The sequence below is a fragment of the Bos javanicus genome, chromosome 3, assembly GCF_032452875.1.
Source record: "Bos javanicus breed banteng chromosome 3, ARS-OSU_banteng_1.0, whole genome shotgun sequence".
In the NCBI taxonomy this organism is placed as follows: domain Eukaryota; kingdom Metazoa; phylum Chordata; class Mammalia; order Artiodactyla; family Bovidae; genus Bos; species Bos javanicus.
This window is the reverse complement of record NC_083870.1, coordinates 96745588-96769608: the sequence shown is the minus strand read 5'-3', so window position 1 is coordinate 96769608 and position 24021 is coordinate 96745588. Positions and strand designations below refer to the sequence as shown.

The following is a 24021-nucleotide window of genomic DNA, read 5'->3' as shown; positions in this document are numbered from 1 at the left end:
AAATCAAAGAAGTAGTCAGAAAATACCATGAGATAAGTGAAAATAAGACAAAACTTTCAAAATTTATGGGACACAGCAAAATCAATTCTAAGAGGAAAGTTTAAAGCAACACAAGCCTACCTCAAGAAACAAGAAAAATATCAAACAAACAACCTAACCTACCATCCACAGGAATTTAAAAAATAAAGTCTGAAGTCAGCAGAACTAAGAAAATAATAAAGATCAGAGAGAAAATAAATAAAACACAAACCAAAAAATCAATAGTAATAATCAATAAAATCAAGAGCTGAATTTATAAAAAGAAAAGCAAAATCAATCAGCAATTAGCCAGGCTCATGCTTGGGGATGGTGCACTGGGATGACCCAGAGGGATGGTACGGGGAGGGAACGGGGAGGGGGGGTTCAGGATGGGGAACATGTGTACAACTGTGGCAGATTCATGGTGATGTATGGCAAAACCAATAAAATATTGTAAAGTAATTAACCTTTTATTTTAAAAATAAATAAATTTATTTTAAAAATAAATAAAGAGAAAAGACCCAACTAAAAATGAAACAAAGGAGGGAAAACTGCAATCAAAACTAAAGAGATACAAAAAAAAATCATAAGAGAATAACATGAACATTTACAACAACAAATTGAACAAGCTAAAGAAGTGAATAAATTTCTAGAAATACAAAATCTTCCAATGCTGAATCAGGTAGAAATAGACAATCTGAATAGGTCAATCACTAGTAGTGAAATTGAATTTGTAATCATAAAACTCCCAGCAAACAAATGTCCAAGACTGGAGAGCATCACACTAGAATTTTACCAAACATATAAAGAAGAACTTTTATCTACCCTCCTCAAACTATTACAAAAAACTGACGAGGAGGGAACATTCTGAAATTCAATCTATGAGACCACCATTACCCTGACACCAAAACCAGGCAATGACACCACAAAAAAATGAATATTACTAAAGGACAATATCTCTATTAAATATAGAGGCAAAAACCCTCAACAAAATATTAATAAACTTAATTCAACAATATTTAAAAAGGATCATATACCATGATCAAGCAGGGTTTATTCTAGGAATGCAAGGATGGTCCAACATCTGCAAATCACCAATTTAACAAAAAGGATAAGAACCACTTGATCATCTCAATAGATACGGAAAAAGCATTTGAAAAATTCAGTAACATTTATGATAATAACTCCAACCAAAGTAGGTACAGATGGAAAATATCCTATCATAATAAAGGCCATTAATGACAAACTCACAGATAATATCATATTTAATGTGAAAAGGTGAAATCAGATGTAAGACAAGAATACCTACTTTTGCAACTTCCATTTGATATAGTTTTGGAAGTCCTAGCCACAACAATCAGAAAAGAAAGAAAAAAAATAGCATTAAAATCGGAAGGGAAGAAGTAAAACTGTCACTATCTGCCTATGACACCATACTATATATAGAAAACCCTAATTTTTCCACCTAAAACTATTTGAACTAATAAATGACTTCAGTAAATTTTCAGAAAATAAAATTAATATATAGACATCTGCTGCTTTTGTATGCACTAACAATAAACTATAACAAAGACAAAGTAAATCTCACTTTAAATCACATCAAAAAGAGTAAGATATCTAGGAAGAAACTTAGTCAAGGAGGTGAAAAACCTGTACTCTGAAAATTATTTTAAAAATATTAAGAAAACTGAAGACAATACAAAGGAATAAAAACATGTCCTACAGTCATGGATTGGAAGAATTAATATTATTAAAATGTCCATTCTATCCAAAGCAATCTACAGTCTTAATGCAATCCTTATCAAGATACCATTAATAATTTTCACAGAACCAAAATAATTAATCCTAAAATTCATATGGAATCACAAAAGACCCTGATTTGCAAAAGGAATTTGAAGAATAAAGAACAAAGCTGGAAGTATCACATCCCCTGACTTAGACTATACAAAACCTACAGTAATCAAAATAGTACTGCACTGGCACAAATACAGACATATACATCAACTAACAAAATAGAGAGCCCAGAAGTAAATCCACTCACTTATGGTCAACTGGGGCTTCCCTAGTGGCTCAGAGGGTACAGCGTCTGCCTGCAATGCGGGAGACCTAGGTTTGATCCCTGGGTTGGGAAGATACCATGGAGAAGGAAATGGCACCCCACTCCAGAACTCTTGTCTGGACAATCCCATGGACGGAGGAGCCTGGTAGGCTACAGTCCATGGGGTTACAAAAAGTTGGACGCGACTGAGACTTTACTTCACTCACTTTATGGTCAATTAGTAGTAGTGTTAGTTGCTCGGTCGTGCCCGACTCTTTGCGACCCCACGGACTGTGGTCCACCAGGCTCCTCTGTCCATGGGGTTCTCCAGGCAAGAATACTGGAGGGGGTTGCCATTTCCTTCTAAATTAATATACTACAAATGAAGCTAGAATATATAATGGAGAAAACACAGTCTTTTTAATAAGTGGGACTAGGAAAACTGGCCAGTGCGGTCTTAGAGAATGAATTTAGAAAATTTTCTCATACCAAATACAAGAATAAACACAAAATAAATTAAAGACCTATATATAAGACTGGAAACCATACAACTCCCTGAAGAAAACACAAACAGAACACTTTGGTATATCATAGCAATATTTTTTTGGATCTCTCTCCTAAGGCCAAAAAAGCAAGAACAGAAATCAACAAAAGGGACCAAATTAAACTTAAAAACTTATATACAACATATATAAGCAACATACACAACTCAATATCAAAAAGATAATCAATCAAAAAAAAAAATGGGTAGAAGACCTGAAAAGACATTTTTCCAAAGAAGACATACCAAAGGCTAATAGACACATGAAGAGATGCTCAACATTACTAATAACCAGACTTCCCTGGTGGCTCAGACAGTAAAGCGTCTGCCTACAATGCGGGTGACCCAAGTTCAGTCTAATAACCAGGGAAATGCAAATCAAAACCACAGCAAGATTTCATCTCACATCTGTCAGAATGACTATCATCATAAAGACCAAAAATTACGGATGTTAGTGACAATATGAAGAAGATGGAGCCCTAGTACGCTGTTACTGGGATTATGAATTGATGCAGCCACTATTGAAGAGTATGGAGGTTGCTCAAAAAACTAAAAATAGAACTACCATATGACCCAGCAACTTAATTCCTTCATTATATAAGAATAAAACAAAAAAACACTAATTCAAAAAGATATATACACTCCAATGTTCATAGCAACATTATTTACAATAGTCAATACATGGAAGCAACCTAAGTGGCCATCAACAGATGAATGGATAAAGATGTGAAATATACATACAATGGAATATCCAGTTCAGTTCAGGTCAGTCGCTCAGTCGTATCTGACTTTTTGCAACCCCATGAATCGCAGCATGCCAGGCCTCCCTGTCCATCACCAACTCCCGGAGTTCACTCAAACTCATGTCCATCAAGTTGGTGATGCCATCCAGCCATCTCATCCTCTGTCGTCCCCTTCCCCTCCTGCCCCCAATCCCTCCCAGCATCAGTCTTTTCCAATGAGTCAACTCTTCGCATGAAGTGGGCAAAGTACTGGAGTTTCAGCTTTAGCATCATTCCTTCCAAAAAACACCCAGGGCTGATCTCCTTCAGAATGGACTGGTTGGATCTCCTCGCAGTCCAAGGGACTCTCAAGAGTCATAAACACACAAATGCACTAATATATGTATATCATGATCATACATATATATATAATTACATATACAATTATAAACAATTTCAAGTATACTTTTTAGACTTAGTAACAAGTCCCAGAAACTCAAATTTTTTTCTGTAAAAGATTTCAAGTAATTCCTTTACAATATTGTAAAGTAATTAGCCTCCAATTAAAATAAATAAATTTAAATTAAAAAAAAAGATTTCAAGTAAAAACAATAGATGCTAACTTGAAACAATGAAATGTGTTCAAGTTGGCAGTGTTTACACTGAAACTGAAATAATATAGCTGATATGCAAATTCTCTACATTGTTCCTATTTTCCATATACTGAATACTACCCTACCTTCTGAAGGTTTCCTTGAACAACAAACTTCTGACTTCATGAATCAGAAATACAGGTAACTTATGGTGTATCTTATAAAGACCATCCTAAAGTAAGTGTGCTACCAACTTCATTCAACAAGTAAGTTTACTTAAACTACTAATAAAAATATGTACCCATGTTGCAGACACTATTCAAGTCTTTTATGAAAATATATTATCAATTTTCTAAGCAATATCTCAAGGTCAGTAGTATCAAAACAAATTAAAAGTGAGTAACTGAAGTTTAGTGTGCTTATGTAATTTGTCCAAGGACACAAAGCTGGCAAATAACAGAATGAAGATTCTAATGCCAAAGCTGTTGCTTTTTCCCACTGCACTCTAAAACCTGAACAATCAGAAGTATGAGAATTTTTTACATGTCAGTATACTTGAGGAAGATTTCTCTCCCCAACACAACCTTTGTGAGAACAGCTCTATTTGCACTATCACTTAGTCTTCTGTGAGTTGTTGCCTCTTTATATCCTTGACCTATTTGGTTTTTTCTTTTTCCTTTTCCTCCTAAAAGTTCTTTATGTATTTTGGATATCAATCTTGTATCTTTAATATATTGCACAAATTTATTTTCCAAGAATAGTACATATATCTTTCAACTTTAGATCTTTTGTCATATAGACTTTATTTTTAAAAACTCAAAAGTATCGATCTATGTCTTTTCAATTTTGGTTTTCTGTGCCTTGCATAAGAAATTTAACCCTACTTCAAAAGTCAATAAAATATTTATTTTATATTTATTTTCATAGTTTAAAATTTTAATTTATTTTTTCATATTTAAGTCTTCAATTCATCTAAAGTTTTAAAAAATAGTGTGATATAGGAATATTATTTGTCAAACAACTGAATCATAAGGTCCTACTATTTCTACTATTTTGTAAGGCAACTCCTGCCATACATTAAGCTCACTTACATAAATAGCTTTATTTATGAGTTCTGGTCTATCAATTTAGACTATTTGTCTATTGTCATGCCAAAGCATTTCTATTTTAATCATTAGTCTATTAATAAACATTCTTAGCCGAAATACAAGTTTCTATAAAATATATACCCTCTCATTATTCTTCTTCAAAGTTGGCTAAGTAATTATTTTTAAGATTTTTTTTTTTAATGTGGACCCCCTTTTAAAAATCCAATATTGAATTTGTTTCAATATTGTTTCTGTTTCATGTTTTGGTGTTTTGGCTCCAAGGCATGTGGAGCCAACCAGGGGTCAAACCCATATCCCCTGCATTGAAAGGCAAAGTCTTAACTCCTGGACCTGCTAGGAAGTCCTAGCTTAGCTATTTGTTTGACCCTTTGCTTTTCTACATGAATTTAGAATTAGCTTTTCAAGCTCTATGAAAAAAAAAAAATTGAGGAGGAAAATGATTGAAATTGTATTAAAGGGTGATTTGGGGAGAATAGACATCTTTATAATATTAAGCTTTCACTTCTGAAAACATAGTTTGAATCTCATTTTATCAGATTATGCCTTTACTATCTCTCTTACTGATGTTATCTTTGTATTCCTCTGTCATCCCTTCTCATTTTTCAAGGACTATTGTTCACACCTCACTGACATTTCTCCAATACATACAGAGACAATCTTTGCAATTAACACTCTTGGCACTTTGAATTCCTCCTCTCCAATATTTTACATATAATATCTTCATTATATATTCATTATATATTTCTAGCTGCCCCCATAGTCATACTCTACACCTTGATATTTCCAATAGTTACAATAATTGCAATTCCTTCAATTTTCTTTCACTCATCCTATTATCTAATGACAATCTGTTTGTAGCTTTTTCACTGAGATACACTAACCACAGACTTAACAAGAATATCTTATGAAGAATCTCTTTTTTAAGTTTGCTTGCATGTACCCTGGACTCTCTTATCTTTCTCTTATTTTGTGGTCTGTATTGCTGAAAAGAAAACACAGTCTTGGTCTGCTTCAAGCCACAATGGATTATGTGGTATTAAATTTACCCTCTCTCCACAAACAACTATAATTTGGGGCCAAAAAATATAAAACATATTTTTTAGACAGTGGACAGCAGACAACTCATGACTGATCCCTGAGAAGGGGAAATAAAGTAAGGCCTTTGATCACTAAAGATTTCTTTCTGAAGGCACATTCTGAACTATGATGCAAGGCAAAGGAACTCATACAAAATGTGGATATCTCACTGAGTTAAATAGAAATTGGAGTTCACAAAACTGGGTTGGTGATGATATGGCTGGAATTATAGAACACAGAGCACCAGAGAAGACAAAACTATGCACAAAAAACCCTCAAAAATCGACACAGGGTTCAACTTGATTCTTTGGGGTGAATACAAAGCTATACCTATATATGTAAGGTAAGACTCCATTAAACTAGGCAAAGGACAATTACTACAAAGTGGTAGAACAATTCCAAGAACTCACACAGAGCTAGCAGACATTGAAACTCAAACAAATCATAGCACTTTACTGGAGACTCCAGAAGTATCACACCTTAGTAGCATGATTAAACTAAAGCCACAGCTCTCTAGACCTACCTGAGCAACACTTAAAAGCAACCCTTGATATTCACAATGGAGTAAATGGATCCATATCTGGCTAACAACTAGAAAACCAGATAAAATATTTGAAATAGATGTTTTCAGACATTGGACAATTAGCATCACAAAGATGGGATCCCTAACAGAAGGGAAACAAATGAGATAATTCCTATGATCACTCTGGCTTTAAAAACACAGCAATGGGAGATGTTCTCACTGTAACCAGATAGATTAGAAAGACTCCTATGAACATCCAAAACACTCAGTAGATACTTTGGAAGTGCCGTGTATGGACCAAGTAAGACTAAACAACCATCACTGCATCAGGCCTACACTAAGAAAACTTTAAATAGTCTATCTGTATTATTAAGGGCAAAGAGAAAGAGAAAAAAAAAGACATAATAAATAAACTAATTAAATGATATATTACAAAGTAGTAGATTCTAAAAGAAAAGGTAGAACAGAGTAAGAGGGGTGTGTGAAGGAGGAGAAAAAGGATAGTCATTAAGATTGGCCTCATTAAGAAGATATTAGTTGAGAAAAGACAAAGGAAGTAAGGAAATTTCTTATGCAAATATCTGGTAGAGGGCAAGTAGGAGCCCTAAGCCAGTGCTTTAAGGTAGAATCATGCCTGGCTTGTTTGAGGTACCACAAAGAAAAGCTGTGTGGGCAAGGCGTAAAGTAGAAGAAAATGTGGTCAAAGAAGTATGTAAGTTGTAGGGTGGGGTGGGTGAGTTAGACTGATGATTTTGCAGGATCTGGTGGGTTATTTTAGAGATACCATCTTTTACTCTGACACGCAAAAATCAATTACATGAGTTTAACTGAGTAATCATATGATATGACTTTTATCATAAAATTACTATCATTTCCCTGTTTTGAGTACACTAAAAGACAGAATTAAACAGGGGTCCAGTTAGGAGACGTTGATCACAGACATAGGTAGACCTGGAAGTCAGGCATGTGCAATATAGACTCCATATTCTTAACTGTTAAAGTTTGCTTGATGATGATACTGACAATGATGATACCTTGCAATAGTAGATTTGAAAGAAGAAGGAAGATGAAGAAAAGGACTAGAAGAAGGAGAAGGAGAAGGAAAAAGGGCAGAACAACAGTGTGTGTGTGTTAGCCATGCAGTCGTGTCCAAGTCTTTGTGACCCCATGGACTGTAGTCCACCAGGTTCCTCCGTCCATGGAATTCTCCAGGCAAGAATATTGAGGTGGGTAGCCATTTCCTTCTCCAGGGAATCTTCCTGACCCCGGGATTGAGCCCAGGTCTCCTGCATTGCAGGCAGACTCTATCAACTGAGCCACTGGGAAGACCTCCACAAACAGTAGTAATAATATATATTAATAATTTGTTGTGGTGGTTTTCCCTCTTGCTGGTTTTAGTTTTGTTTCTACTGTCAAGGTGTTTTAGTAAACTCAATAGCCATCAAGTTATGAATCTCTATCTACCAAACATCATGGTAGGCTCTTTATATGCATTCTGCCCTTTAATTTTCACAATACTCACATGAAGTAGTATTATCATCTTTGTTTTATAGATGGAAAATTGAGGTACCAAGAGATTAAGCCAAGTCTGTTTGAATCCATTGTCTTGTTATCTGTCTACCATAATTTGCTGTCTTTGTTTATTGTCAAGTCTAGCCATAGCCAGGATGAAGCTTCACTGAGACTGAAATCTCCAGAATGAAGACCAAAGCAGCAAAAGACTCTTGAAATTTTAGACATGCCATATATAAGTGTGTGTGTGTGTATTTAAGCTACATTGATGTTTATAATAATGTAAGCAATACTTCACTGTTAAAATTTTTTTTTAATTTTGTATTACCTAACTCAGAGGACACTCTGTTGGCACACCCAGATAAAATAGGTTTGATGAATTAAGAAAGAGTCAAAATAATAAATAAGTATATTTTGTGTCTCACATTATTACTGGAGTGCAGTTAATTCCTTTTTGACCAGAGACCTGAAACACTGCATTATATCTCATTTACTTGTGTGATGTTTCCAAGTAAGACAGAAAAAGAATTTATTCTAAATACATGAACTTTTGAGTTCATTAAACATTTCAAACCAAGAAATCCAAAATAAAGCATCTCACTGTTTATAGGATAGAAAAATAATACAAACTGTTTCTTAAAAAAATTTAGAAATATGAATAAAGAGTTTTAAAAACATTTACATACTTAGCCCATCAATTTTCCACATAGGAATTTATTCTAAAGAAGTGAAAAGAAATCTGGGTAAAGTTTCACTCATAAAGGTGTTCCCTAGAGTATTATTTATAACAACAGATAATAAAAGGGAATCTTTATGCCCAAGATTTAAAGAAGGGGTCCGAAAGTACATAACTATTGTACAGCCATGTTTATGATGGTTTAACCGACAGAAAATGTTTGTAATACTGTTTAGTTTCCTTATAAGATATAAAATGTATACATGTTACAAATTTAATTATGCTCCAAACAGTAAAATAGAAAATAAATAAGCCTATAAGTAAATATGCCAAAAAGTTATTAGTATTTGCTTCCAGGTAGTAAGATTACGGGGGTGTGTGTAAGTATGGGTATGTATGTGCTTTTTCTCTGCTTCTGATAAGTATCTATATTGTACAAATTTACTACAGTAAGCACTGGATACTTTTACAGTCAGTATAGAGGGGAAAAAAAAACTCAAAGAGATAAAAAGAATATAAAAGACAGAAAATACTTTCAACAATCCAGGCACATCATTTTATTTCTTCTTATTGGCTAAAGTTTTATCATGAGTATTTAAATAGGAAGATTTGCTTTCACATCACACGAGTGTTCTGCTGCATAAATAACAAATTTCCATGTAAGAATATTTAATATAGCGTTTTTAAGAGAGAAAATTACTTTTCAATAAAGATACCTGGATGTTTAGTTATCATAGATTCTTACAAATGTACTATTTACCAACTACTTTGGGAGTTAATATGTCAGTCCTGGAATATGACACCATATGTTTCAAGCATTTATCACTTGCTAAAAAACATTAAGGAAGATGATCCAAAAGCTAGACCTGTTTATACAGTATAGTCAATGCTTCAATTTTTAGTGGAGTCAGACTTTAATGACTAATATTTCTTTTGCCTGCTAGTACCAAACCCTAAATAAGGTTCCTGACTAGATTACATTCATGCAGTTCTCATTTTAACGGAAATTGGAGAGATGGCAAAAGATTATGGGACAACCCATTATAAAAACAGACCTCACAAGTCAAACCTAATAGTAAAATCATTCTCTTTCATGTAGACAACCATGAAAACAAATATCCTGTGAGCTAGAGATATGTACTGTATCTTTCCAGCAAATCTTTATGCCTTCTTGAGACAGATTTCCATTACTATATAATGTGATTACAGTTGATGAAGCAATGGCACACAGAAAGAGGCTGATAAAGCATCAGCCTCAGGAAAACAGATAAACATGTTCATGATTTTTAATTGTAACAAAGGTAGTATAACACTGGATATGAAGATAGAACTTAGAGCAAATATTTGTTTCTTCAACTTTAAAAACAAGCATCCATAAAACAGTACCAACTCTTGTAAGCATAATAACAAAACTGTCATTTCACTTCCTTGATTGATAGACAAGATTCAAAAGAGACCGTAGGACTTTAACATGTAGTATAAAAATTATAACACACTGGAAAAGACATTTTTAACAGCAAAGTGAATATAAGCCACCTAGAAGAACAAACAACAATAAACTTTGAAATGTATGAGCAATCTGTCCAAAAGATTATCCCAGGTCATATAATTTAAGAAACACATTTTCCAAACACTCTAGTCATCCAACCTTGCTCTCAATGCCTCCATCTGACCATAGAAACTATAAGGATATTCTTAATAGAGACTAAAGTGAAAGAAAAACTAGGTTAGGAATTTAATGTAACCCAAAGTAAAAAAAATATATATATATATATATATATATATATATATATAATTTCAGAGCTTCTGCTAAGTCTCCACTTAAGAAAGGATATGATGAGAATAGATTCTGTTCCTTGAAAAGTAACAAGTCTCATTTCTTAAGAGATAGTGGATTCCTGGTTGGAATAGACAAGCTGAAAGATAAGCATGAGCTATGGATAAAGAGGAAAAGAGTAATCCCATTTGTGAAGTTAGAAAACCTGGTAGATTATACTGCTTTAAAGAAAATGTTCCCCTTCCTTAATATGAATTGACCATGCTGCCTTGGAATTACTGTTCTTTTTTTAAGTGGTGTGTGTATGTGACAACTGTAAATTGCTGACATGAGACAAACACACCAATAGAAGAATGAGAGGCTGCATACTTACATCATGGTAGCAGAGAGATCGTCATAGGGAACCCAAACTAGAGTTCAAGACTCAGGCTTATACATGTGGCTAAGGCCTCCTGCTATGATTTATACTCTCAAGACTTAGCAACATAGACTTTGAAAAAAGCACTTTGAGAATTATTGATTGTCTTGCTGGAGTAAGAGGGACCATCCTAGGGACAGGTGAAGCCCTGTAGATAAAATGTACGTTTCCCTAAAGTGATTGCAGGGAAGGAATATTAACCTTACTGTAAAAAACTGAAAAAGGAATTATCTCATGAGTATGTAAGTAAAACAAGAAACCAAGCAAAGAACTAAAGTTTGTTGTAGAGCAATAATCTGTGTGAGGTTTATTTCCCCTCTTGTCCTAAACAGCTGAGATAATTCATAGTTAGCCAACAATGTTCAGAGCTCTCCCATGTATATAATTTCTTCTAGTTACCCCTAAATTTCAGTAAACATAACACACACCGAGTCCTATGTCAGTGGTGTTGTAGAAAATTAAAAGAAATGGTAGCAAAGTGAAGTGGCTGTTCATGAACCCCTCTTCTGCTGAAGTCAGCATGCCAGGAAGAGCACTGTGTCAGACAAGTGAGATACCTAAATTTCAAACACTGACCATTACCTACCTAACATATGACTCAAGTTGCAGTTGAAATAAACAGAGAGAAGTAAGCAACCAGGTGAAAGAGTAAGTAGATTAGATTGACTTAGGATGGGAAATTAAACTCCTCACTCTTTCAAATATGCTAGAAAAAAAAGAACCCTGAAGAAAGAAGGCAGATATTAGATTACAGGGCTATGTTTTCACCAGCTTAAAACAATCCTATCATATGTACACAAAGCTTGTGCAGAATCTTCCAAAATTAGTTGTCTCAATATAACAATAACAACTGATTTCTCAGGGTTAGATTTTTATCAAAGTTTGTTAAAAGCGTATATCTTTAGTTCTATTTTCATCAATATTTTTATTCAAAACAATTTTGAACAGGATTGTAAAACATATACTCTTATGTTATAAAATGTACATGAAGAAATTGTGGTTAAAGATAGATTCATATTATTTAGGTTGGTGCAAAGTAATTGTGGTTTCAGACTATGAATTTTAAATCATTATAACAAGGCTCAATCACAGCTTTATTAATAAAAATAGAAACCATTATAATCAACACATTTTTGCCAATGAGAAATAAGTTTGTTTATTCCTGTAGCATAAAAATCCATGCTTTAGGATTCGATAAACTCTTGAAAGGCATTGTCTACCTCCAGCTGTTTGTGTAAGCCTTTTCCCTGCAAAAAGCTGTCAAGATGCTTGAAGAAGTGGTAGTCCATTGGCTAGAGGTCAAGTGAATATGGTGGATGAGGCAAAACTTTGTAGACTAACTCAACTTTTCAAGCATTGGTTGTGCAACGTGCAATTGGATGTTTTCGTGGAAAAGAATTGGGCTCTTTCTGTTGACCAATGCTGGCTGCAGGCATTGCAGTTTTCAGTGTATCTCATTGATTTGCTGAACATATTTCTCAGTGCAATGGCTTCACCTGGATTCAGAAAGCTGTAGTGGATCAGATGGGCAGCAGACCACCAAACAGTGACCATGACTTTTTTTGGTGCAAGTTTGGCTTTAGGAAGTGCTTTGGAGCCTCTTCTTGGTCCAGTCACTGAGATGGTCATCACTGGTTGTCGTATAAAATCCACTTGTCATTGCAGGACACAATCCAAGCAAGAAACAGTTGGTTGCATAGAATAAAAGGAGACAACAGTTCAAAATGATGATTCTTTTTTTTTTTTTTTTGATTGGTAGTCAGCTCATGGGTACCCACCTACTGAGATTTTTCATCTTTCCAATTTGCTTCAAATGCTGAATGACCATAGAATGGTCCACATTGAGTTCTTTGGCAACTTCTCGGGTTGGTGGTTGTCAACTTCCAATGGCCAGCCACTGTGCTCATATCTTCAAGGCTCTTGTCTTCTTTGCAGAATTTCTTGGACCACCACTGCACCATACATTCGTTAGCAATTCCTAGACCAAATGCGTTCTTGATGTTGCAAATTGTCTCCGCTGCTTGATGACCATTTTGAGCTTGAATAAGAAAATTACTCAACTTTGCTTTTTGCCTAATATCATTTCCTTAGTCTAAAATAAATATAAAATAAACAGCAAGTAATAAGTCATTAGCAAAAAGACAAAGTGAGAAATGTGCATTCAAATAACCACTTTTATTTAAGAATGTATTCCAATATAAAAAGGCAAAGTTCAACAATGCAAAACCACGAATACTTCTGCACCAACCTAAATACTATCAGAATAATAGAAAAGTTAGTATACAAAAACACAAGTAAAAAAGTTTTCCAGAGTCATTAACGTGGGCTATAAAATTGACTCTGAGTTGTGCAATAGCCAAACAAAGTGAAAAGCAGGATGGATTACAAGAATCATATTGCTTTTAAGATATAAACACCTTGTTATATAGGTGAAGAAAATCTTTTTGTAAAATGAGTCCTGTGGAGAAAAGATATACAGAACAGCACCGTATAATAATCAAGTCACTTCCAGTGGTTCCTTATAGGCTTCCCCCATGGAAGCCTAACACATCATGCTAAAGCTTCAATCACTAAAGAACACTGTGTGCTCTTACGTAATCTGCTTGTATTTTTAATAACCACCAGATAACAAAAGCCAGTATATTATACCTGTTATTCTATACTTCTTGAAATAAAATATCATTACTGCACACATAAAAGAATATATTTCTAATATAGTCATTATTTTTATATTCCTAAAATAAAACAAAAGCATAACCTTCTTACCAAAACCACACTGAAGGGATCCACTATTTCTCTCACCTGTGATTCTTTCACATTTTCAACGGTAAAGTTGAACCAGACTCGGAAGCGAGGATTACAGGTGTCTGGCCTAATAAATAAATCATACTCAAACTCAGAGACCTGGTCCACTCGTCCAAGGTTACCTGTTAATAAAAATTAAGAGAACTGGGTATTAATATAAGTTCATGAAGCTCGATGGAACATACATTTAAATATTATGAGCTCTGACAACGACATCTGTCATCATTTGGTACTTATAGGTTCATCTTTCAGAATCCATTAGGCTGCCACCAACTCTTAAAGTAGTCCAGGATAAGAGGAGGTTTTCAACTAGTCTAGGCTGTGGAAATAGCAACTCTTTCTGTCATTATAACCTAGAAGATCAATCTGTGCTACAAGTGTCTTTGACAGACTGGTTGGTACACTATATACAGCAAGTGGCAAGCACCCTTAAAACAAGCAAAAACCACAACAAAACTTCAGTTTCCTGGTTAGAAAAAAGAAATGATAACACCCTGTGTCTTTTGTATTAAACTTTATGGCATACAAGTTATCTCTAATATATTTTATTTTATTTAATTCTCACAACACAGCTATGCAATTTGTACTGTATTTTGTACATTTTCAAACTTTTATCAGAACATGTTAAGAGAATATACAAGCAGAGTAAGGGTTAAACAAAAATTAGAAGTAGTTTCTACATAAAAATAATAACGGTAAAATCACAAACAACCATAAAATTAATTTCCCTTTCCTCCACCAACAAAAACAGGCATATCAAAAGTGTAAAAACTTAAGTGTGACTCCAATTCTTTGTCTCTCCTCTCTCCACCTAATATTCTAATGAGTAGTAAGTTACCCAAAATTTTAACACTGGGATGGGATAAAAAATAAAAGCAAAGAGTCTGGTGAATTCCCAAACTAGTTAATAAACCAGAAAAAGAAGAGTAAACACAACTACAGAAAGCAACAAAGCAATTGATTGAGAAGTCAGTATGGTCTGCATTTGAGAGCACAGCAATATCCTACTTTAACAGTAAGGTCTTACTAAATAGCACAAAGAATTATATTCAATATCCTGGGATAATCTATAATGGAAAAAAATTTTTTTAAAAAAAGAATGTGTGTGTGTGTGTGTGTGTATGTGTGTGACTAGGTCACTTTGCTGTACAGAAGAAATTAACACAACATTATAAGTCAACTATATAATTTTTTTTTAAACCCATAAGTCATCACAAAAAAATGAGCTCTAGTCTTTCTCCAAAAGAACACTCAGAATTAAACTTTATATGCACCAAAGTTCTAAATTATTTCTAAATCACTAGTTCTATTGACAGGTCACTTCTTCTTCTGAGCACCAGTTGTAGTAGACAGAGTACTAGCCTAGGAATCAGCAGACCTGAATTCTAGCTCAGTTGACCCACTGTGCAATAATGGGTAAATTACCTACCCTCTCAAGGTCTCATTTGCAAAATGAGAATATTGAGTTACCTAACTTCTAAAGTTCCTTTCAGCTGTAACATTATTTGGCTGCCTGATTCTAAGATTGATCTAAATGATCCAAGATAAGCCTTCCTTCAAAACCAAATCAATTAACCTTAGGGTGATTTTGTCTGCTCTCATTAAAATATGGCCTGAGAACCAGACGACTCCTCCTTCCAGAACCAGGATGATCAGACACCTTGAGTTAAGTAGACACATTGCCAGGGTCCAGCCCCAGTGGATCCAGGGAAATTCGAAGGGGAGATGGCTTCGGCAATCAGGATATGATAGCTTTAATTAAATATTAATTAGAGATATAAAGATTAATAGAATAAGGATAGCTCAGTAGGAAAATTCAGTGGAGAAAAGAGGCTGAATAACTTGGTTTACGTGGAAAGCTAATAAAATTCCAAGGCAAGGAATTTACGTCACCTATGTAGGCCACAGGTGTCCTCCTGTCCTCCCAAAGGAGAGGAGACACTAAGGCCTCCCCGGTCAGATCTTAGAAGCCCAGGCATAATTAGTAGGCTTGACAAGCCTCCACATTCCAGATGGGGATTCAGCCAGAAGGTGAGAGAAAGAACGACGTGGGGAGACCAGTCTTTCGAGGAACTGATCCCATTTTTTATTTTTCCAGGGTCTGTTTTTATACACTGAGATGTTATACAAAAGTCACACAGGGTCAGCAGTCCTGACTTTTATTAAAGTCAGGTGCTTCATACAAATGTATACAGAGGCCTTAGGGGTGTTACATCATCTTCTGGCCAGGGGGCCTGCTGACAATTTATGACCCTCTCCTTGTGACAGTTGTCAGTCAACCAGAACACTTATTTCTCTAAGGGTGATTATTCTTAAAACAGACGCCACCTTCTGAAGGTAAGGGTGCAGTAGGTTTTAATTAAGGAAAGAATTTGCTTAGCCTAAGGTCTAACGTGATTAATATCAAAGGTTAATACTTATTTCTTCTACATATATATATTAATGTGTATAAGGGCAGGGGATGTGGAGACTTAGCAGTAAACATTGGCTCAACAAATGAAAAACCCTTCACCAATACAATTTCTAATCAGCCTACTATACTATACTAATAGTTTTCTAACTTTTCTAAAGAACCTGTTTTTAGAAGGTTTAAAGCATCTCGTGCCTCTCACAGTTGGGAGGCTGTGAGCAATCACATGTGGCCGGACAAGCCTGTCAGGCAGGCTAGAGAACCTTCAGAGGAGTTTGTAGATTGAAACACTCCTGCCCAGGAATTATTATTAACTGGAGCTGTAAGTTAACTCCTTCTCTGAAAGAGGTGGTGGGGGACAGCCCCCCATAAAGTCAGAGGTGTAGGTGAGAGAACAAAGCAGTAAAGTAGGCAGACTCTGGTTTGGGGGGTAGATGCTCGAGAATTTCCAGGGGGACTCCTGAGGCTCCATCCCACCTTTGCGTATGTCCAGCCTCCTTCCTCATGACCTTTGACACAGGCGGAGGTCCTCACGCTGGCTCCTGGCAACACGTTATTTTTTTAAATGCATTGATGGGAAAATACAAACAAGAGCTAATTAAAACCAAAAGCTTTTAATTTTTCTAGCTTCATTGTCTTCAGAATTTCCAAGGAGATTCATCAATGGAATTGGTCCTTTCAAATATTATCATTCAAAAATATTTACTAAGGCTTCTCTTGTAGAAGAAGGAACATTTATTATATGAGAGCACTGAACTTAAAATCAGAAGATCTAAACTCAAGTTTTATCTCTGTCACTTACTAAGTGACCTTGGAAAATTAACCCATCTGTGTACAACCTCTGCTTATTCAACTATAAAGTAGGATTCATAATAATAGAAACATGAATATTTATCTCCAGGCTAATTAATATGAACATTAATTTTAACTAATACATAACTGATATTAACATGAATTTTCAACAGAAAATTAACATTTTCTGAGCATTTCTACATGTCACATACTGTCCCAAATGCTTGGTATATTGATATATTTAATTCTTACAACAACCCCCAACTGGTAGGACCTCATTTTACATATGAAAAAAAGAATGGGACAAATATATAAAATAACTTAGCCAAAGTCATTATACCATGTAAGCAAGTATGAGTCAGAACTGGGATTTGAATTCAAACAATATGTCTCTAGTCACTAGACAATCAGTTCAGTTCAGTTCAGTTCAGTCACTCAGTTGTGTCTAACTCTTTGCAACCCCATGAACTGCAGAACGCCAGGCCTCCCTGTCCATCACCAACTCCCAGAGTCCACCCAAACCCATGTCCATTGAGTCGGTGATACCATCGAACCATCTCATCCTCTGTCATCCCCTTCTCCTCCTGCCCTCAATTTTTCCCAGCATCAGGGTCTTTTCCAATGAGTCAGCTCTTCACATCAGGTGGACAAAGTATCAGAGTTTCAGCTTCAACATCAGTCCTTCCAATGAACACCCAGGACTGATCTCCTTTAGGATGGACTGGTTGGATCTCCTTGCAGTCCAAGGGACTTTCAAGAGTCTTCTCCAACACAACAGTTCAAAAGCATCAATTCTTCTGTGCTCAGCTTTCTTTATAGTCCAAATCTCACATCTATACCTGACTACTGGGAAAACCATAGCCTTGACTAGATGGACCTTTGTTGGCAAAGTAATGTCTCTGGTTTTTAAAATGCTGTCTAGGTTGGTCATAACTTTCCTTCCAAGGAGCAAGCGTCTTTTAATTTCATGGCTGCAATCACCATCTACAGTGATTTTGGAGCCCAGACAATAACTTTTACTAAAAAAACCTGGTTGAAAGAATAGGAAGATAATACACCTTGAAAGTACAGCATAAGTTATAATTCTTAATAAAAAAATTACTCAACACAAAGTGAAAAAGCTATTTTTGACCTCCAAAAGTTCATGGTTGAAAAAGTAAACATTAATGTGCAATTTCAACATTAAAGGAAAACAAGAATTTTATTTTGTTTTTAATTCTGGAGCACTATAAATGGATTTTGATTAATAATAACATCTTAAAATCATTGCTATATATTGTATCTAAAAATAAAAAATTATGTATTAAAGCCTACAGTTCCAAAATTATTTCAGATCCTTTATATTATTATAGCCTCACCATGACCCCATAATGAGTAAGCTGAGATTCAGGAATCTTTAGTGCTTGCTTAAGTTCATTCTTTAAAGCACCAGGGGAAGTCCCCAAAACAAAGACTTCACGTTACACTGTACTGCTCTTTGGAATGGGCCTTCCTGATGGCTCAGCAGGTAAAGAATCTACCTGCAATGCAGAAGACACAGGAGACTTGGGTTCATTCCCTGGAAATGGCAACCCAGTCCAATATTCTTGCCTGAAAAATTCCATGGACAGAAGAGCCTGGTGGGCTACAGTCCAAAGGGTCTCAAAGAGTCATATACGACTGAGCGACTGAGCAGCAGCAGCACCTCTTTGGAATATACCATAGCTACAGTCAATTCGTTTATTGACTGATTCAATCACTTATTCATTCAAAAAGGGCTACAGTATGTGCTATAAAATAGAACAGAAAGTAAGTCCAACAGGTGCGGCCTTTGCTTTTACTAAGTTTGAAAGTGAAGTTGCTCAGTCGTGTCGGACTCTTTGTGACCCCATGGACTGTAGCCTACAAGATTCTTCCATCCATGGAATTTTCCAGGCAAAAGTACTGTTTACAGTCCCGAATAATAATAAGCATCTGGTATTTGGTCTTCTGTAACTACTCTATTGGCCTTCTTCACCTCTCCTATGAGGAGTATTCTCTCTGTGTGTTTGCAGGAAAAAAACAAAGTTTTTCTCATATTACCAGTAATATTTCAACAAAGTGCCAATGTATGACATTCTGATTCTGAACACAGAAATTTGAAATAAGCTGATTATGCCTTTATGTCATCTGGTTCCCTCCACCTATATGAAAGGAGAGAAGAAAACAAATAGGAATCTAAAATATAGGACAAACACACACACGCACACACACAAAGTAGATTTTAAACACTGACATGTCAATAGTCATGTTAAATATAAATGGGCTAAATATTATAAATAGACTCAAAAATTATTCTGGATAAAAATAACAACATATGTAGCAGTGGGATTGCTGGGTCTTATGGTGGTTTTATTCCTAGTTTTTTAAGGAATCTCCACACTGTCTTCCATAGTGGCTGTATCAATTTACATTCCCACCAACAGTTAGTGCAAGAGGGTTCCCTTTTCTCCACACCCTCTTCAGCATTTAATGTTTGCGGCTTTTTGATGATGGTCATTCTGACCAGTGAGATGATATTTCATTGTAGTTTTGATTTTCATTTCTCTAATAATGAGTTATGTCGAGCATCGTTTCATGTGTTTATTAGCCATCTGCATATCTTCTTTGGAGAAATGTCTGTTTAGGTCGTTTTACCAATTTTGATTGGGTTGTTTGTTTTTTCTGGTATTGACTTGATGACATGCTTGTATATTTTGGAAATTAATCCTTTTTCAGTTGTCTCATTAAATTAAAAATACATAAAGAAACATAAATTTCCTGATACCAAGAAAAAATAAAAATGCATATAGCTTATAAAGAAATTTTTCATATTTAAGAACAAAGAAAGACTGAAAATAAATGGTCCTTTCAACTATCATCATCCAAAAATATTTACTGAGCCCTAAGTTGTAGAGAATACAATACTTATTTTTTCAATGAATTATTAATTTTATAACAGGAAAGACACTATCAAAAAGAAAGCTAATGTAGCTATATTTATCTCAGACTAGGTAGACTTCAAATCAAGAAACTCACTAGAAATGAACAGAGACATTTCATGATGCAAAAAAGGTAATTGCATCAAATTGATAAAATTGATAAATTGATAAAAATATCAAAAAATATACATCTAATAATAGATCTTCAAAATACATAAGTAAACTTGGACAAAATAAAACATGGAGACAACTTTAGAAATACAGTGAGAAATGTGAACACACCAATTCCACAAACCAAGAAAATATTCAGAAAGGATTTAGGCAATTTGAAAATGTGACTTAAAAGTATTTCTAGTCCTAATTACGGAATACTTTTCATTTATACACCTACAGAATATATATCCTTTTCAAAAGCCCATGGTACATTTACAAAATTAATCATACACTGGTCCATAAACGAAGTCTCAGCAAATTTCAAAGGAATCTGTATTATACTGCCTATGTTCCCCTATCACAGTGATAGTATTTTAAACTAAATCATAATCAATATATGTCAAGCAAAATTTGTTCGACGTAGCTAAATCATTTCTAAGATGGAAATATAAATGTACACATACATATGGATTGATTTTTATTAATTTATACATAATATAAAATGTATTATGAAAATCAGTTATCTAAGCTTCTATTATTTGTTGTTGCTGTTCAGTCACTAAGTCATGTATGCTTCTTTGCAATCACACAGACAGCAGCAGGCCAGCCTCCCCTGTCCTTTATTATCTCCCAGAGATTGCTAAAATTCATGTCCATTGAGCCAGTGATGCTATTTAACCATCTCATCCTCCATCGCTCCATTCTCCCTCTGCCTTTAATCTTTCCCAACACCAGGGTCTTTTCCAGTAAGTTGGCACTTCGCATCAGGTGGTCAAAGTACTGGAACTTCAGCTTCAGCATCAGTCCCTCCAATGAATGTTCAGGGTTAAATTCCTTTAGGATTGACTGGCTCAATCTCCTTGCTGTCCAAGAGATGCTCAAGAGTCTTCCCCAGTACCACAATTTAAAAGCATCAATTCTTTGATGCTCAGCCTTCTTATGGTCCAGCTCTTACATCTGTACATGACTACTGGAAAAATCATGGCTTTAAGTATATGGACTTTTGCTGGCAAAAGTCCTGGGCCTTAGGAAGCATCGCTACAAACAAAGCTAGTGGAGGTGATGGAATTCCAGTTGAGCTATTTCAAATCCTCAAAGATGATGCTGTGAAAGTGCTGCACTCAATATGCCAGCAAATTTAGAAAACTCAGCAGTGGCCACAGGACTGGAAAAGGTAAGTTTTCATTCCAATCCCAAACAAAGGCAATGCCAAAGAATGCTCAAACTACCACACAATTGCACTCATCTCATATGCTAGTAAAGTTCTCAAAATTCTCCAAGCCAGGCTTCAGCAATATGTGAACCCTGAACTTGCTGATGTTTAAGCTAGTTTTAGAAAAGGCAGAGGAACCAGAGATCAAATTGCCAACATCTGCTGGATCATTGAAAAAGCAAGAGAGTTCCAGAAAAACATCTATTTCTGCTTTATTGATTATGCCAAAGCCTTTGACTGTGTGGATCACAATAAACTGTGGAAAATTCTGAAAGAGATGGGAATACCAGACCACCTGACCTACCTCTTGAGAAATCTGTATGCAGGTCAAGAAGCAACAGTTAGAACTGGACATGGAACAACAGACTTGTTCCAAATAGGAAAAGGAGTACGTCAAGGCTATATATTGTCACCCTATTTATTTAATTTATGCAGAGTACATCATGAGAAAAGCTGGGCTGGAAGAAGCACAAGCTGGAATCAAGATTGCCAAGAGAAATATCAATAACCTCGGATATGCAGATGACACCACCCTTATGGCAGAAAGTGAAGAGGAACTAAAAAGCCTCTTGATGAAAGTGAAAGAGGAGAGTGCAAAAGTTGGCTTAAAGCTGAACATTCAGAAAACGAAGATCATGGCATCTGGTCCCATCACTTCATAGCAAATAGATGGGAAAACAGTGGAAACACTGTCAGACTTTATTTTGGGGGCTCCAAAATCACTGCAGATGTTGACTGCAGCCATGAAATTAAAAGACGCTTACTCCTTGGAAGAAAAGTTATGACCAACTTAGATAGCATATTCAAAAGCAGAGACAACAAAGGTCCGTCTAGTCAAGGCTATGGTTTTTCCAGTGGTCATGTATGGATGTGAGAGTTGGACTGTGAAGAAAGCTGAGTGCCAAGGAATTAATGCTTTGGAATTGTGGTGTTGGAGAAAACTCTTGAGAGTCCCTTGGACTGCAAGGAAATCCAACCAGTCCATTCTAAAGGAGATCAGTCCCGGGTGTTCTTTGGAAGGACTGATGCTAAAGCTGAAACTCCAATACTTTGTCCACCTGATGAGAAGAGCCAACTCATTGGAAAATACTCTGATGCTGTGAGGGATTGGGGCAGGAGGAGAAGGGGACGACAGAGGATGAGACGGCTGGATGGCATCACCGACTCAATGGACGTGAGTCTGGGTGAACTCCGGGAGTTGGTGATGAACAGGGAGACCTGGCGTGCTCCAATTCATGGGGTCGCAAAGAGTTGGAGACGACTGAGCAACTGAACTGAACTGAACTGATAAATCAACTAAGTATACAGAACTTTCCTTTCAACAGTAAAATATACATTTTCCTCAAGTTTACCGGAATATTCTTCAGAAAAGACTACAACACAGAGTATAAAACAAGTCTTAAAACATTTAACACGAAGGAAATCATGCACAGTAATCTCTCCAAACAAAACGGAAGGAAATTACTAATCAGTAACAAAAGGAAATTTAAGGAATTCAAAAACATTTAGAAATGACACAACAAATTCATAAATAACAAAGAGGGTCAATTAAGAAATCAGAAAGAAAGTTACAAAATATCTTAGCATGAATAAAAAAAAGCTACTATCTATCAGAATCTGTGGATGCATAGAAAGCAGTACTTATACAGAAATATGTAGCTGCATATGCTTACATTTTAAAAAAAGAAAGATCTTAAAGCAATAACCTAATCTGCCAGCATTTCACCTTTTGAAGCTTAAAAATAATGTGAACTAAAGGCAAAATAAAGGAAATAATAAAGGATGGACACAAATGAAACAGATAATTGAAAACAATTGAGAAAAGCAATGAAACAAAAAATTATTCTTTTAAGCGATCAATAAAATAGACAAACTTTTATCTACACTGACTAAGAAAGAAAGAGGACACTAAATTTGTAAAATCAGTAGTAGGAGGATATACTATGACCAATTGCAGGCTAACGAATTAGATAACCAAGATGATATAAGGAAAGTTCTAGGAAGACACAAAACTGACTAAAAGAAGAAATACTAAAAGAAGAAATATCTATAGACCTAAACAAAAGTACTGATTTAATAATCAAAAACTTCAACATCAGGAAAAACCCAAGTGTCTTCACTGATGAATTTATAGAACTTTTCAAGGAAAATTAACACCATCCTTAACAAACTATTGTCCCAAAACAAAGAAGCAAAAACACTTCCCAAACTCATTCCTGGGGTTGTTTGTCTTGATACTACAAAGACATCACATGAAACCTAGACGTCAATAACAGTAATGAATACTGACCCCCAAATCCTCAATGAAATACTAGCAAGCCAAATCCAGTATTTTATGAAAATGACTGAACATCACAATAAGTGGGACTTATACTGGAAATTCAGTGTTGGTTCAACATATGAAAATCAAATAATGTAATAAACAAGATTACTAGAAGAAACGACAAAAACACATGATCATCTCAACAGACACAGAAAAAGAACTTCACAGTGTTTTATACTTTCCATGATAAAAAGCACTGGAAGACAAATGAACATAAAGGAATTTTTTTTAAATCTCACAGCTAATTAGCATACTTAATGGTCCAAGGCTGAACATTTTCCCCTTATGATCTGGGGTATAAGTATGTTTGCTCTTGCAATTTCTATTTAACATTGTAGTTAATATTCTAGCAAGGGTAAGTAGGCAAGAAAAAGAAACAAAA

At 35.3% G+C, this 24021-nt stretch overlaps 1 protein-coding gene across 6 annotated transcripts in view; it reads right to left on the bottom strand.

Annotated features, from left to right (window-relative positions):
* Positions 1-24021, bottom strand: part of LOC133244620 (BEN domain-containing protein 5) — a 1484041-nt gene that overhangs the window by 1219982 nt on the left and 240038 nt on the right. For 5 of the 6 annotated variants that reach the window (XM_061412038.1, XM_061412039.1, XM_061412040.1 and 2 more), the window contains exon 3: positions 13771-13931. In XM_061412038.1, coding sequence (XP_061268022.1) covers positions 13771-13931 — 161 coding nt within the window. The remainder of the gene's footprint in view (positions 1-13770; positions 13932-24021) is intronic. The other variant, XM_061412042.1, reaches the window with a different exon arrangement.